This window comes from Branchiostoma floridae, chromosome 9, assembly GCF_000003815.2.
Source record: "Branchiostoma floridae strain S238N-H82 chromosome 9, Bfl_VNyyK, whole genome shotgun sequence".
In the NCBI taxonomy this organism is placed as follows: Eukaryota; Metazoa; Chordata; class Leptocardii; order Amphioxiformes; family Branchiostomatidae; genus Branchiostoma; species Branchiostoma floridae.
In genome coordinates, this window is record NC_049987.1 from 15663163 (window position 1) to 15677953 (window position 14791).

General features: G+C 42.0%; 1 protein-coding gene across 1 annotated transcript; it reads right to left on the reverse strand.

The window, feature by feature from the left end:
* Positions 1-9499: 9499 nt before the first annotated feature.
* Positions 9500-14590, reverse strand: LOC118422204 (adhesion G-protein coupled receptor G4-like). Its single transcript, XM_035829719.1, has 6 exons — positions 14420-14590; positions 13382-13624; positions 12551-12716; positions 11682-11968; positions 10606-10747; positions 9500-9834 (listed from the first exon to the last, which is right to left on the reverse strand). Exons 1-6 carry the CDS (start codon positions 14588-14590, stop codon positions 9500-9502), a joined length of 1344 nt encoding a protein of 447 aa, XP_035685612.1.
* Positions 14591-14791: the final 201 nt, after the last annotated feature.

Consider the following 14791-nt stretch of genomic DNA (forward strand, 5'->3'; position numbering starts at 1 on the left):
CGATGTGGTAAATACGAACGATGAATGTCTCATTTGCTAAATACATATAATAGTTATAATAATTATAAACTAGATGTTTCTCGCCATTAGCTATAGTCTGCATGTTCTCAACCGATGCGCCCTGTGATCCTCTCGTGGCCTCGGCGAGATCCGACACGAGATCTGCTGCAAATTTCTAGGAAAAATTCATAAAATCAAAATCATAGTCAAAACACTTGATGCGTCTGGAACGTTGAATCATAAATCAGATTATTTTAGCTGAAAAGAGTCATGCGTTACATACTGGTGTTATGTTGACTGAAAGCCACAAAGAGCACAAGTTTGACGTTGATCCTCATTATCCCAAGACCCACTCACATATAAGATATTATTACAAATCATCCATAAGATACCATTACAATTCTTCCATAGCTTCTTCTGTTTATTTTTAGCAAGGTAATGCGTAAAAAGACACACAGTGATATCTAACATCCTCGCCAACACCAAAAGCACCTTAGACTCAATAGTAGAACAGAAGATTAGCACACCAGAACTGGAGGCGGCAATGGTGAGTTGACATCACCGTCAGCGCTGATGATGTCATAGATGTTGGACATCGCTGTAAGTATGTTCTCTGGTCGCACAAGATCGGAAATGTCTATCTCCTCCACGATCTCCTGAAGCTGTTATAAGGAATAAGACATCACCACAATATGGGTTAAAGCTATTGATAATAGCGTTTGTTTAGAAACCAAATAGATAGATGTTCGGGTTATGTTTGCAGTAAACTTGAACTCACATTCGATGGGCATGTTGGTAATGAAGAAATGTAGTTGTTGGTGTTAAATATAACGGCGTATGCATACACACCTTCTGTCCTGGGCTTTTAGTCTTCCGTGCCAGAGATGTTTGGTGAATTGTATGGTCTGAAACTGCAAGATTATGATACTAGTATCTTGAAGTGATTATGAACATTATGTTATAATACATCAAGTCACCCGGTTGAAATGTGTTTTATGTGAGAAAAAAAATCTTCCAAAAAGAATCAAATTTCACCTGTTGCTGATGTTGTTAAGCTCAGTGGAGGCTCTGTTGACTTTCCTGGGACCGTAACTGTGAACGATGATAACATGAATCTTAAATATCACGTTACCTTATGTAGAATCGCCTTACATACTTGGTTCATGCCACGGTCCAGAAACAAACGCCACGACATAACGTTATACTAAACACGATACTTGCAACATTCGTATTCTACGCACATTTTGGGATGAATTTTCTCTTAATGTCTTGTACAGCGAAGCCTGATCGACAGGGATTATGGCTCTCTACGTATAACATGACAAGTTTGATAACTTTTTGGACAGTCTTACAGGAGCTTGTAGTTGTCCGTGCGTCTGTTGCTGTATCATCATCAAATCCCACTTCGTTGGGCGCAATGGTTGTCTTCACTGGTCCTGTAGTTCTCTCTGCAATTCCTATAGTGGAAGTGGTGAGATAAACATACCGTTTAGGATACACATATATAATATAAACGCAGTTTATCAAAATGAGGTCTTGCATATTGAAAATGTGTAGATTTCAAGTTTACCTTTGACTTACATCGTGCCTGTTAGTAAAGTATTGAGAAAAGCAAGGAAAGGAGCTTTTCCCGATACATGTAATAAGTTTACGTTTTACACTTCAAGTTTTGTCCAAGACGTGGAACTTCTCAACTTCACCAGCAATGGTGAGTCATAGAAAGCTATATGAGTACGCATCTTGATAAGAAGCTTCTTGGTTTGTTATGTGTTTACCTTTGATATTCTGCTCTGCGGTCGAAGTTGACCATGTCAGCGTCGAAGATTCTGCGTTAGGTCGCACGACATCCGTTGTAGAAGTGGTCGTGTATGAAGATCCATCGGCGGTGGCCTCGATTGGTGACATTGACCCTTTTGAGACAAAATAGATACTGTAAAATGCATAGCATTTCAAATCTGATGCAAAAAGTTAGAGTCTAGATATCACGAAGATTTGCACATAAAATAAAAATACACAAATCATAATATCTATGACAAAGATTATTGAATGTGTTCGGCTTGATTCTAATTATTTATCACTAGACTTTTTTTTACATAAACTTATACCTGTTCTATGTGAATACGTCACGTCCACACTACGCCCATGCTCACCGGAGGCCGCCATCTTGATGACGTATGCAGTTTCTGGGATAAGATTTGTGACGTTGTAGGATGTTTTGTTTCCCTCAGACCTGTTAAAAAGAAATCAAAATTCAATATATCGTTAACATGATGCATCCAAACGACGTAGGGTCTATATTCACTTCATCGAGTGAAGAAAAGGAGTCAAAATCGTTTTTTTTAAGTTAATATTCATATACGTATTCTACTCACTGCTGTTCAATTAGTTCTATGTTCGGTATGAATATTGTTCTTTACCTCAGCACCATTATTGGGCTGTCATATTCATCCGAGATGTCCAACTGGTAAGAGAGAACGTTTGCCACAGGTGGCGTCCATTCCAGCAACATCCAAGTTGCCTCAGCCACGGAGACTCTTAAACTCGAAGGCGCATCTGTGTCTAAAACACAAGTGTACGAGGTTATCATAAGACTGCCCTAACTGTACTTGAAATGCCTTGTAAATATTAGACAATAACGCAGATTGCCAGCAAGGTTTCCAATGATCCAACAAGAAAAAACTCGTTGTATTTGTCAGATTACAATCTATGTAACTATATATTATATGCATGTTTGTGTACGTGTGTGTTTGCGCTTTTGTGTGCATGTATTGCATGTATGTGCGTGTTTGTATGTGTGTGTTTGTTGTGTGTGTGTGTCCATGAATGTATGTGTGTGTACATGAATGTGTGTGTGTGTGTGTACATGAATATGTGTGTGTATCTGTGTGTGTGTGTATCTGTGTGTGTGTGCGTATCTGTGCGTGTGTGTATCTCTCTCTGTGTGTGTGTAATAGTATCTGTGTGCGTGTATCTGTGTTTGTGTGTGTATACTTCTACACTCATGTCTTACAGTTTGTAGCGAACAATCAAATCGCTACAATCTGCACAACCCTTAACGTCTTTTATAGACCCCCCCCCCCCCTTCCGATGTGACCGCCACACCTACTAACCTGTGACAGCAGCTGTACTGACGGCGATGCTCCTCCCCAGCCTGCTCACGGCTACCACACCGATGTCATACCGAGTACCAGGGACCAGACCTGTCAGCTCACATCTGTCCACGTCTCCTGACTTCTGTATGGAAGTACTCCTTCCATCGCCGGTGTAGGTTATGTTGTATGCGGTAAGCACGGCTTTTGGTGGTAGCCATGAGATGGAAATAGTGTCGGTTGTCCAGTCGTCCACACCTAATCCTATCGGAGGGTCAGTTCCTATGATAATAAAGGAAATATATCGTTTAGCAGAGAAAAAATAGTATTGCAGCAATGGTAAAAAAGACAAAAGACAAGTTAAAAGATTTAAAATTTACCCGTACGCCATTACTTGAACCTTGAATTGCTATTTTCGAAGCAGAGGTTGCGTCATTAGATACGTGGAAATAGAAGTGAGCGGAATTTTTACCGGCACTACTATCTACGCGGCCCAAAATGCTACAACTGGAATCTGTAATATATAATATCACAATGAAATGCACTTGTTTGATTTTCTCTAGTTTATGTACAAGACCCTGCTTGGAGGTGCAGTGAAACATTTCCTTACTTGTCGCAGCTGTAATTGTCACTTCCGGTCCTTCGTTGTACCTGTTGATGCTTGTGGCCGATATGACATATTCCACGGCTGGACGTAGGTCGTTGAATGTTACATCAGTTGAACTGGTCGGTACGTATCGTGTCACCACGATCTCACCAGTATCCATCCGCGCGATCCATATCCTGTGGCCAATAGCGAGGGAGTCGGTCCTCTGCTTCCTCCAGGAAACCCGAACGGACGTTTCTGTGATGCTCACCACCTGGAAGTCCTCGGGTGGAGGCGTCACTGGAGCAAGTGAAATGTGAGAATGATACAGTGTTAGACACATGCAGAGTATGCAAAGAAATTAGATTATAAACATATGAATTGTGCATACAGATGATTACTAAACACAAGCCTACAAAGCTATTATTTGCCAGCAAATGCAAAACATTTCCCTATTTTTTTTCTAAAATGAATGGAAGCGACTTTTTTTATCATCAATTAAGCAGCGTTTGACCAAGCTTAGTTCAGCACGTATCTAATTACATCTTTAAGCGTGCCATTTTTTAAGATAATCAAATGGGTTAATGACCATTGCACTGTCCGTTACTGAAACTGTTCTAATTCAAAGGTCTGCTTGGGAGAAAATATATATCTTAAATTTTTCAAAACAAATCATACATAAGCATGCAACTGTGTAATCTTGGATTATACATTTCTGAAAAACAAAATTATCAGTCAACATTGTTTTACCGCTGACGCCATGTGTTCCATTTTTTTACCTGCATGAAAATGCAGGTATTGATTCTGGTAGGGATCTTTGTGATTCCGGACCTATATCTTTAGAACCTCTTGATGGATTGCGATCACGTTTGCTATGGGGATAGAATGTGTGAGTCATTGTGCTATATATAGCGCACATTAGAAGTTTGCTGCTGTTTTGTGGTTCGTTTGAAAAAATATTTACAACCATTTTCTTGATATGGAGTGGTCTGGCCTTCCTCTCTCTCAACCTCCTTGGAGACAGCTGTGATATCTGTTTTGAGTTTTCACTAGCATGGGAGTGTGTGGAAGGGGGTTTCCAGTGCTATATCTCCAGAACAGAATGTGTGATTGCAATGATATTTGATACATGGGTTGGGGGTGGTTGCCTGACACTCAAGTTTGATTTAAAGCCTCATAATGTTTGAACTTGACACTGCAGGTAGCCTTTTGTGTGTGGAAGGGACGTTTCCGGCGCTGTATCTTCAGAACGAAACTTGCGATCGCAATGATATTTAGTTAATGGGTTGGTGGTGGTTGCTTGACGCTCAAGTTTGATTTTTGTTTGAACTTGACACTTGGTGGGCCGTTTTATTTTAGTGTGTTTGGGCATGGACATGCTGTGGTCTTGATTTTTTGGGGACGCATATACCTGTCAATGTAAGTTGGAAGCGGTATTAGTTTGCGCCCCCTTGCAGCATGCCCTGGGGCTGCAGAGCCAGTTTGGTCACAATGTTCCCCACCTACATCTGCTTGGTGTCCCAACAGAAAATGTAAAATGTGAAGCCGATGGCTGCACAGATCAACAACTAGTAAAAAAAGTAACTGTGACCATCCCTGTCACCTCTGTATGGTGTGAACCATTATACACATTAAGATATGTGCCAGATGCAGGTATAACAATAGGAAATAAAAATAAAATGGCGAGGACACTTAGCCTAGAAAGGTGTAGTTTTGGATCTCACCGTTTACCATAGGTAGATATATACAAATAATGATGGAATAATTTTGCGTCAAACCATATCAACCCCACAACACACCATACGCACCATCACAAAACAAAATATTTCATGCAGGTTTGAGTATTCAGACTCTTGTTCTTAACTGGTCTATGGGGCTGTCTACGATTGGTCTACTTCTTTGATTACGAGTTCGTGATATCATATCTTATTCTGTATCCTGCATAACTGATTTGAAACAGGTATGAACAAGGGATTAAAATTTACCAGTTATGCACAAAACATTGATGACGTCATCAAGACTTTCTGTTGTTCCCACGATCGCGCGAACCGTGACGTTGTACTTAGTACCGCTCTTTAAACCGTTAATGGTGACGTTCGCGTATTCGTTTCCCGATTTCCGTGACGTCACCAAATCCATTGGCTCCACACCATCCAGCACGTCCTGATACCAAATATGGCATCCCGAAAGATGGGCGGAAGGATATTTCCAACGCAGTGAAAAGCCATCCGTCCTTTCCGAACTGCAGGTCAAGTACTCCGGTTGTCCGTTCACTGAAAAAAAATCAAACTACGTTTTACCAGATGTCAAAATGTGATAACCGAAATGTCGAATTATTAAACATTACCGACATGCAGAAACGTTCCTGACTAACATTCCACTACTCACAAAATAAGGCACAAATAGATAAACAAACCAACCTCGCTCACAAATGAACTTCTTTGGGCGGACACAGTTTGCATCATTCCAACGATCGGGCATGTTCATGGAGTTGTGAAGCCAGTAGGAGGCACAAAATTGGTCGCCCTCGTGGTAGTTTGGTTGGTTTCCACCCCACGCGGTAAACTGTCCGATAGACGTTCCATCTGTCCATACCCACGTCCCAGTAGCGCCTAAAGAAAGAAAAAGAAGAAGTGTTACTTGCCTTAGGCGTCCCCAAAAACGAGAGTAAAAAGGATATCCTCTTCTCTCCCTTTCTTTCTGTCTTCCTCTCGCCCATGCCACGACATACACATTTCTAATTTGACCATATTTTCAAGCAAATCTCCTGTAATGCTCAGCAAGTTATATTCAATTGCACATTAATTGCGCGTCGTTATCTAATGTCAAAAGCTCAATGTCACCTAAGTCGCTCAGGCCTATCCAGAATTCCTCATCGGGGTCGACCGAATTCTTCAGCGGCACAATGAAGTTGTGTGTGTCGGTGTCCTTGACGGTGGCCAGCCGGCCCCCTTCTCGTCTGCACCTGGTGTTAGCTGTGTGCCAGCTGACGAGCTCGTCAAACGCTCTGTAGCAGACGTACCCACTCGGGTACCACCCATAGGGACAAGTTTCTGTTGGAAGAAGTATAAGGCTTTGGTAATAATAAAAGATAATCAAAATTTTCAAAACTGTACCTACACCAACTAACGCGTTGGCGTAACGGTTGGGGTGATTGGCCCAGACCCCAGTGGTCTGGGGTTGAGTCCACTGACATGCCACCGATGTTGTGCCATTAACAAAGGTACGTTACATCACTTTCTTTTCTCACTACATCCAGGTGTTAAAATGGGTACCTGACTTCGGTACAAGGAAAAAAGGCAATGGAATGGACTCCGCCTTCCAATACTCTACTTTGGACTGAGAGCTCGGGGTTGATAACCCACTGCTTCGATTTGTCGGACGGACTCTATTTGACTTTAGACAGCTCTATCGAAACAAAGTAGACGAACGTATCAAGAAATTAATGCCTGTGCCATTCCGTGTGACATGTTCGTAGTAGTTGGAATGTCACAATGCCACATACTTTATGTCGCACGTTACGAAAATCACGATCAAGCGAAAAGGGTAGTATTTTGTCTTAAATATTGCCATAGCACGGTATCGTTACGATATTGTGCACGTTCCTAGTATCTATTTGGTTTCCAGATAAGAGGAGGCACCGCATGTACATGTACAATGCCAAGGTAGAATGTTTCTTTCCCCTCTGGAAGTTTTTAGTTTTTATATAGAATTGTCGATCTATAATGTTCAGTGGTTTCAAAACAACAACAGCCAGACCGTTATTGCAACCCGTTTGAGATGTTTTGTTTTGTTCTCATTTAGGTTTTTTTTCTATTTTTACGCGTTTAAAACAAATAGATAATATACTCACAATAAGACACCAAAATTCATGTCAGCGAGAGATATTTCTAAATATCTCTCGCTGACATGAATTTTGGTGTTTGTTAAAAGAAACATCATGACAAATAATAGGAATTTTTAAATTTAAAAACGTACCTTCACATGCCTCTCTCACTATAGCGATCTGGTGTTCATTCAGGGAGAAGTCAAAGAGTTGTAGGCAGGATATTCGCCCTGCATACTCTTGGTACCCTACACTAACGTCATGCTGCGTTGCTAGCTCAGCAGCCATGGTATAATTCTTGCTCCCGGCTTTAACGCTGTCGACCCAAACAGCTTGCTCCCCCGTGCTATAGTCATAACTCCCACCAACATAATGCCAGCCATCTGTGGCAAGGGGTGGTGAAGTCGTGGACGAGGAATCTGCAGATCCCTCCCTGCGAATTGCTCTGAAATGTTAGAGAAAACAACAATAATTGGCCTTGCTTGCTGCTAGTTACTAGTAGTTAAGAATCAGATAGAAGCAGCACGCGAACATGCTTGGTGCGATGCGGTACGGCCTCTTGAAGTTAGGGGTCTGGCGCAGAGGGTTGATGAATTGCCCGACAGGGAGTCTCGTGCCTGGCTGCGCTTGTGCCCTCACACGGCCCGGCACACAGGCTTGCCAACGGGGCCCCGCGTACAGGCTCGGTGAAGAGCCTGACTCAATCCTATGCGCCTGGCAGGGCTTGCCGACGCGCCGGCCTTGCGTACACGCTCACGGGCTTGTTGAGGAACCCTACACGACCGCGCAGTCCAGGCTGTACTTGCCGGCGATTTTGTGATGTCTTGTGTAAAAAATCTGCTATGAGTTCCCACCAGATTTGGCATCATCTGACAGGTTCAAGATTTCATTATCCATGCTGGTCGACACTATTTCGTAGTCATACTTAACCCTATTCAGACCGGGCTTTTTTGGTCATCCCTGGACCGGGGGGGGGGCTTTTGAGGCCCTCCACTTCTAAGTCCTATAACTCTAAAACGACATGCCGTAAGGCCACCAAATTTTTAGGACATAATTTCGACATAATATCTAATAAGTATGTGACGTTTGACGTTACGTTGACGTAAGATAACGTAATTATGACGTCATCAATTTGATTACATTGGCCAAACCCATGAAAAAGGGGTATTCTCAGAAAACTTCAAGTTATGCTGCGAAAATGTAACAAAGAGTGCAGATAACAGAATAATAATGTTTATTACGACTTGCGTTGCCAATAGCAACATCAATGACGTCAATATGACGTCATAAAATGACGTCATGCACATCTAAGATACGAGTTGGGCTCCGCCATATTATATCCAACACCTTGAATTTTTAAAAATACTTTTTTTGCAACAAATAATCACAAAGGGCAATGGGAATAGACTAAATTCATTCATTTAGATGGTTTTTGATGAAAAAATACCAGGTAGTTACAAATTTTAAGGAATAATTAGCTTGTTAGTCTTGATCTGGCCATTCGGTCCGCCATCTTGGATTTTGGGCTGATGACGTCATCAAATTAGCATAATTTATGCATATATGATTATGAAAGATATACTGAATAATATAAGATTGTATTTATGTAACAAAATTGCAGTAATATAGCAAATAGATGTGAAAAATACATAGTTAGAACCAAAAATAGTGATTTTTGGCAAAACTGCCTGTCAACAAACGGTTGCCATGGCAACAAGAAAAAATGGAAAATTTGTCAAACTTCGTAAAATTGTTGCCAACAATATTTTAGGAAAACTCACCGAATTTGGTGGCTCTAGCGTAAGCCGTTCTGGCGTTATAGGACATCGAAGTTAGCGCGGGCCTCAAAAGCCCCCCCCCCCCCGGTCTGAATAGGGTTAAGAGAGCGAAAAGACCACGACACTGCCTTATCAGTCACCGCACCTTACGCAAAGCAGGCAGATATATTAGTGATTCTTTTTTTTTAAATAGCATTTTCTATTTCTAAAAACGATAGACTTACGCCGTGTGAATGCTATTATTCCGTTGCCATAGATACACTCCCCTATTGAAGTCCCCCTGATAGTCGTACTCGAACAGAGGTCCTGATGCTACTGTAGGGTCCATGTAGACGTGGGCTAGTATGGTGTAGGAATAGCGTACGTCCAAACCACCGTCGTTGAGAATGCGAATGTGCGAGGAACCGTTGAACAGGAAAGCTTGAGATTCTGGACCGCCTGGACCTTCAACCACCTGAGGTCCTGAAGCTATGCCGTCATTTCCGTTTCCGGTAACATCTCTCGCGCCATCTTGTTCGTTCAGAGGCCACCGGCCCACTGGCTCTAGTGCTGAATCTGTACAATTACAACAAAGAGGCATTTAACACTTAATCAAAAAAAAAAAAAACATTTGTCAAGGCACACATGTGACTTACGTCGACTCTAGGCCTTTTCCGCTTGCTTAGCTGTGTATGAGTAGATTTAGGGTCTGTACGTTATTTCCTGGGGGGGAGGCACTGGTGCAAAGAGGGTCAGGTAAAAAGAATTCCATGACCCTCCTGTCTGTCTAAAGTCTGTCCGGACCTGGACCTGATCTTCTGGACCTGAACCGGACCTGGGCCTAAATGTTCTGCACCTGTACCCACCCTAGTCCGGAAAAAATTGAAATCCTGATCCTCTGAATCGCCATTTCCTGCATCTTGAGGGGAAAACTGTCCTGGTAGACTTGTATTTTTTACAACATAACCAGAACTTTGCGCGGTATTTTTTTCAAAGGCTCTTCCCCCTTCTAAAAAAAATTCAATGGCCCTCTTCCCAAGCCGCAAATAAAATTCAATGGCCATTGCACAAGCCCTCCCCTCTGATGAATATCGTAGGGTCCCTTACCGAAATGCGTTCTGACTAGTATAATTACTTGGCTGTTATGGGAGTAGAAACTTCAATATAGCACACCATCACCAAACTACATTTCATGCCATAATTTCGATTCACAAAGCGATTTATATTTGTATCACACCTAAACAATAACCTCTTGCTATAGAAATTTATATCAGCGTAGAGCCCCGAATTTATAAAGATTGAGTGCACGTGGTTAAAGTGGTTCAATAAGAGAGCTCAAAGACTCACGTGCAACAACTCCAGCCCGCATGCTAGGCCAGTCGCGCCATGTCAGTGGATGGAACTTGACGTAACGGGCGGTGATGGCGCCACTGTAGGACGACAGCTCATTTCTCACAGGGGTGTTTCTGTCAGTATTCCCTGGGAAGGTCTGGAGGAAGATTGAACACAAGTCATCGAGTGACCAGAAAGAAGGGATATGATTCGTGGGGTGGGGGTGGGGGGTGGGGCATTTGAAAAAAAAACTCCGGATGGAATGATATGAAACTTGGTATGTGCTTAGGTCATGTCCTGTCAAAGATTGTACTCTCGTTTTTCTGGAGGTTCTCCCTAGTACTGCAGCAGAATGTCCGGGTTTAATCAAACTCTTTTTTCAATAAATTTTTGGGGCGTTTTATTAGCATACTTTGAAACAGGAGAACCTCAAAATAGATGAATGAGTTTTCTCTTCGACTCGTGGGCAACTTCGGTGAATAACAGCGAAATAATATGTTGACTATGCAAATTAGATGTTAGCATAGTTAATGATCGAGATGAATTTATATTCAAATTGTGCTAAATGACAGGAACTTCCTTCTCGTCACATATGTAACTTGGTTCGAGAGGAATATCAATTGATAGGAACCATGCATGGTCGTATTTGCATAATTTGATTAGAAAATGTATAATTCCTTAGTTGTAAATGATAACATGTTCATACTAGTGGCACATGTAGGTTAGACAAAAGTGAATATTATCAGACATAACTTATAATTAAGATCAAAATAATTTGTATAATCAATGAATGTGGGAATGTCACAATTACTTCCCAAAGAAAGACATATGCAACATACTAGTATGGTATTTGAAAACAAAAATGACACAATCAATTCATATAAATTCTGTTAATAAGAGACTTTCTTGCATATCATTTGCAATGTAATTTGACAAAAGTACTTGGCGATGGTAAGTGGTCATGGAACTCTAGTTCGGTATATAGAACATACATGCTCAACATACAGAACTCTTTCGTTTTGTATCTAAAATAAGTGGTTGGTAATAAACCTAAGGAGATTACGTTGCAACATTATGATGATGATACTTACTACCGTCAGTCCGTCGTCATCGCTGTAGGTAACCTCGTCTCCACTGTGCTCGCCATATGTGATGCTGTACGATGTGACCATGTGGCCACTGAATTGTTCATCTCTACCCTGGGTAATAATCGCCGTTACAAAGTACGTCTTGTGAAGATCCACCATAAGCCATTCGCGTTGATCAGGTGTTCTAGGCGCCCAACCTCCAGAAAGCGGAAAATCCAGTACACCGTTGTCTGGCCCCTCTGTGTTGTTATACTGTGACGATGCAGACATGCTCGGGGATCGGAAGGCGTCTGCATCAAAGAAAACAAAAGATATGTAGGTGTTAACATTTCTTGAATACCGCAATGGAACAATAGCGCATGATGTCACAGGTCACGTGATTTGTTTATGCCGCAGTCTTGTTAGGTGTTAAGTTTTACCGTCTGCAGTTCCAGGTGAGATCTGGACATCATGATCAAAAAACGTCTATCAAAGGACAAGATTTACGAACGCTGATCGGCGGTCCAACTGTGTCTAACATCTAGTGACTACACAACGTAACACAATGTAGATATAGACTAATATTGAAGCGTTGCTCAGTTGTAACCTTGATGTATGTTTCTTTCAATTTTGGTACATATTGTAGTAAAATGTTGCTTCAGAACATTTTTCAATCTAAGGGTGCAGTCACATACGTCTTACGATAGTCTTGAGTGCAGCCATGCATGTGTGTACGTTGCAAAGTCCAGCTGTCTTGCTGCACTAAAAGGCTGTGTTAGACCCTTGTCGGTGGTTGGTTCCGTCACAGTCTGCTTGAAAATCCTATAGCTATGACAGAAAAATCGTACGACGGTCGCACGACGTACGTAATTCGTAAGCTTTGACTGGCTTACCACATTGGTTGTCAGTGAGTGATACGCTCCCGTGTATCGTCCACGCTTCCCTGGACCAGTCCAACACGTTGCCTCCCTGTCCGCACTTACGCAGAGTGAGATCTGCCTCTCTCGGTGACAGCACACGATCCCACACGTTTAAGCATGACATGTCACCGGTGTATACCTGGATAGGATCAAACAATATTTGAATAAGAGCTGATACTGTTATGATCTCACCACCTAGTGGGAGATTGCAATTTGCTATTTGCAAGGAAACCGCAAGGGGTCGCAAGCTGGAACAACTTCCTTCTTCTGCCAATCTGACTTAGGTCAGACGTAAGATAATGAAACCCATTGTAAACATCGTTGCTGTACAACAGAAAACGCTTCAATGTGAAATTGTTTTTTTAATCCTGACATAACGTTTCGAGTAGTACTTCAGCCCTTTGAAAGGACGTTAAATAAGGCCCCCATGTTTAAGAAGAGTCACGCCTTGAGCACGATTAATAAGAACCTGCCACACTTATCGGAAAAGCTAGGTCTCCGGACCGATCTTGGACAGGTGGTAGTCACCTGTTATGTCAGTCCTTTGAAAGGTGCAGTAAATTCTACCAAATAAACGAGATATCAAAAACTTTAGTTTCGCTGAAGCACATTAGAACGCCGCTAGAGGGCCATTATCGAACTTGACCTTCGTTTTCCTGACCCTACCCACCTACCAAATATCACCATGATTCATCCAAGGCTTTTCGAGTTATGCTTATGCACACACGCACACACACACACACACAAACACATTGAAAACATAACCTTATTGGCGAAGGTAAAAAAGAGCATGTCTTCACTTACCTGGTCGACATCAAATAACCCTCCTGAGTCCTCCACTTGGCCAATAATCCACGCGGGGCCTGTACGGATCACGTGACCTGTGGCCAATCCAGAGCCGGCGCCGACCTGTTGTCCATCGACGTAGAACGACCATCTGCCATCCTGACTCAGCCAGGTGTAGCACACTGTGTGGCATCTGCCATCGTCAAGGTTAAGACTTGTCTCATTGGTCCCGGCGTGTTTGTATGCACCGTTGATCCAGAACTAAAATCGAAACAAATTGCCTTGGTTTTGTACGATATAAAATCTTTTGAATCAAAAAACCCTCTGATCTTCAGCGTAGAATAATGTCTTACCGATGTCGACATGGGCATTTAATTTCAATTTTCATTCGTAATTTGGAACTATTTTCACATTATGAAAATATCAATATTATCATCATTTGGTATTTGTGTTAAAGCTGTACTACGTAACATTTGAACAAAACTTTTCTATTTTTTCTTTACATTGTTAGTTCAATCAACCCTATAGCATTGCATACCAATATTCAGGGAGAGATGCTGCGACATCATTGTACCACATAAGCATGTATAAAAATTGTGATCTTCCAACCAACAGATGGGCACAGGCGGTTGGTCACTGCCTACGTGTTCCTTATGAGCCTGGCTTCCCAGTGGGGGGCCAGTTGACAGTTTCCTCCTTCAGAGTACAGTAGATTAGCTTTCTGTACAAGGTTTCGCAGTTTTGAAGTGAATATGACCTCAGATTGTTGATACCCTACAAAATAGACTAAGTGCAATTGATTATATCCTATTCCGAGGTGAAAAAATTTAGAGTATTCAAAGAAGAAGATTTCCCGTGTACCCAGCCTGGAGCGTGATGAACTCATTACCCCACCCCATAGGGTGCCTACTGGAGGCCAGAAGTTGTTGTTTACAGCTAGGATGGTCTAGTTCTGGGGGGTCACTCCAAAAAACTACTCCATGTATGGATTAAAATATAATGAACACCGAAAAAAACACTCTCCGATCATGGAGGTGATAAATAAAAGAGTGGTACCCTGAATAGTCCGTAGTAGGTTAATGCAATCTGATCACCACTGAACAGCACCCCGTTTGTCGTGTTGGAGATGTGAAGTTGCACACACGTGGTCAGAGCATCGAGCCCGGGAGGCGTGGTGACGTTCAGTCGAACGTAGTTACTGGTCGATGCCGGTTCAGGGAAAGTCATCTTCTTCAAACAACAACCTGAAATGTTTCATAGCAATCAATCAACAGTCAATCAATCAATCAATCAATCAATCAATCAATTAACCAATTCATCTATCAGATTGTAATATATTGCATTGTGATAGCACATCGATATCACTTTTAATGGGGTTACTCCCGGAACAAAACGTCGAGTAAGGTTAGATAAAATGGCATTTTGACC

Excerpts from the sequence above, each read along its gene's own strand:
- LOC118422204 (XM_035829719.1), bottom strand. The coding sequence starts at position 14,590 with ATGACTTTCCCTGAACCGGCATCGACCAGTAACTACGTTCGACTGAAC. Across the intron at positions 11,969-12,550 it reads ACTCACTGACAACCAATGTG|ACGCCTTCCGATCCCCGAGC; the intron begins GTAAGCCAGTCA and ends TCTTTGATGCAG. Across the intron at positions 10,748-11,681 it reads ATGACGACGGACTGACGGTA|ACCTTCCCAGGGAATACTGA; the intron begins GTAAGTATCATC and ends ATCTTCCTCCAG.